Source organism: Cryptomeria japonica, chromosome 5 (assembly GCF_030272615.1).
Source record: "Cryptomeria japonica chromosome 5, Sugi_1.0, whole genome shotgun sequence".
NCBI lineage: Eukaryota > Viridiplantae > Streptophyta > Pinopsida > Cupressales > Cupressaceae > Cryptomeria > Cryptomeria japonica.
Window position 1 is genome coordinate 377,446,969 of NC_081409.1, and position 1,878 is coordinate 377,448,846.

General features: G+C 39.1%; 1 protein-coding gene across 1 annotated transcript; it reads left to right on the forward strand.

Moving 5' to 3' along the window:
• Positions 1-997: 997 nt before the first annotated feature.
• On the forward strand, positions 998-1,573 carry LOC131035609 (uncharacterized). Its single transcript, XM_057967344.1, has one exon. The coding sequence runs from the start codon at positions 998-1,000 to the stop codon at positions 1,349-1,351; it is 354 nt and encodes a 117-aa protein (XP_057823327.1). The 3' UTR covers positions 1,352-1,573.
• The last annotated feature ends 305 nt before the right edge of the window (positions 1,574-1,878 follow it).

Sequence of the window (1,878 nt, forward strand, 5' to 3'; positions counted from 1 at the left end):
TGATTAGATAGATGAGGTCAAAGACCCTTGATTGGGATTAACAATTTGGATTGGAGTTAAGAATGAGAATAGTTTGGTTTTAGATGTTTAGAATAATGAGGATTGGATAATCGGAGTGGATTGAGAAACTTGACCTTTGACAACATTTGAAAATAATCAATTCAACAAGCATGCAAAGATTTTGCATATGATTTTGGATTTAAAGGGTTGCATGAGCCTCAACAATTAATGCACACCAAGCATGATAACAACCTATCATTATTCATGGGTGTTTCATTCGTTGGTTACACCATAGATATATTTTTCTTGAGGTGTGGGTAGCGGCAACTTCTTTTAAAAGACTTCAATTTGTAGGGACAATATTCTCACCTACAACGTAGCCAATGAAAGACTTATGAATGCCTATCAATGTCCTACTACCATCACAACGAACTATGATACAATGTAACAAATATAAATATTAAATCAACAACTACTATCACAACAACAATGAGAAGACGCTCAATTACTAGCTTGAGTTGTACATAATACAAATAGTGAAGGCAATATTGCTGGGAGAAGGAATAATGGACAATAATGGATAGGCTGCTTTAATAACACCTCATTATTCGTCTAGAAGTGATATTATCCGGAAGAATCGCCATAACGGAAGTGATCCTAAATTCTGTTTTCAACTCGCCATCATTTATAATTTGATTGCTAGGTGCCCAAATTTAAAGTATAAGTTATAATCAGAATTGGTTTTAAAGATAATATGAGAAATTTTGGGATAAGATTATTCTCATAAAGTAATACATTTACTACCCAAACTTTTTGAAGGGCAATGGTGAATGGACACGCAGGGCAACAGGTGGCGTAAGAGTTGCACTAGACTAAATAATCCCAAAATTGATGGAATTGGGAACGAAACGGTTGACAACTGACATTCGCTTCCGGTTCCAAGCGAGCTATATATTGAGGCAATCACCTCTCCTCGGTTTCACACCAAAGACAATCAATGGCTTCTACAAAGACTACATCCCGTGGACACAGAGCTACTGTTCCGTCGGCCCCAGCGAGGAAGATGTGCCTCTGCTCGCCAAGCACTCATCCAGGTGCCTTCCGTTGCAGTCTCCATAGGACTTGCCCCACTTCCTCCGCACCTTCCAATTCTCAGCTGCACACTCGGAGATCTGCCATGAAAATCTCGCTGGTGAGAATCGGCAACGTGAAAGGAGGAGAATGGGTGAAGCGAGCGCTCTCTGCGCTCATTCGCCCCTCCTCTCATCAACTACGAAGGAGAATGGCGTTCCACTCGCAGCCCAGCAGACTCCGCCATATGACCACGGCCAAAGACAAGATCGTTTCCTGAAAGTCTGGCCGTTGTCCGCTATACACAACTCACGTTTTGCCGGTTGAGTAAAATGCCACAACAGCTCATCAGCATATTGGCGCGCGGTGTTTTGATGTAAAGAGTAAACTGATACTGGATTTGCATCGATAAATCGGTATTCAGAGACTTTTTTCTGTTTATATGTAAAGTGTATATACTATTCATTCTCAATTCCGTTGATTTTCAGCTATAAATGAATAAGTGGATGTACATAATTTGTGAATAACAAATGCGAGACCATTACAAGACAAACAAGATGTTACATACAAATCAACATTATTACGCCTGTTCATAATTTCGTTTATTTAATCATCGGCCTGCAAGCAAATGAATAAAAAATTCTTTAATGTTTTTAAGGAACTCTGCTTGCAATACGCCAAAGCTTTCTGATGAATAGATTAAATCTAGATTACTTGTTTGCGATGTTTGCAGGTTGCTTTCCACAAGTAAAGCAGTCTTACTGTCCAAGTTTCTTTCAACATAGTCTCAACTATACTTAAGATTTT

Coding starts and splice junctions, on each gene's coding strand:
- LOC131035609 (XM_057967344.1), top strand. CDS start 998: ATGGCTTCTACAAAGACTACATCCCGTGGACACAGAGCTACTGTTCCG.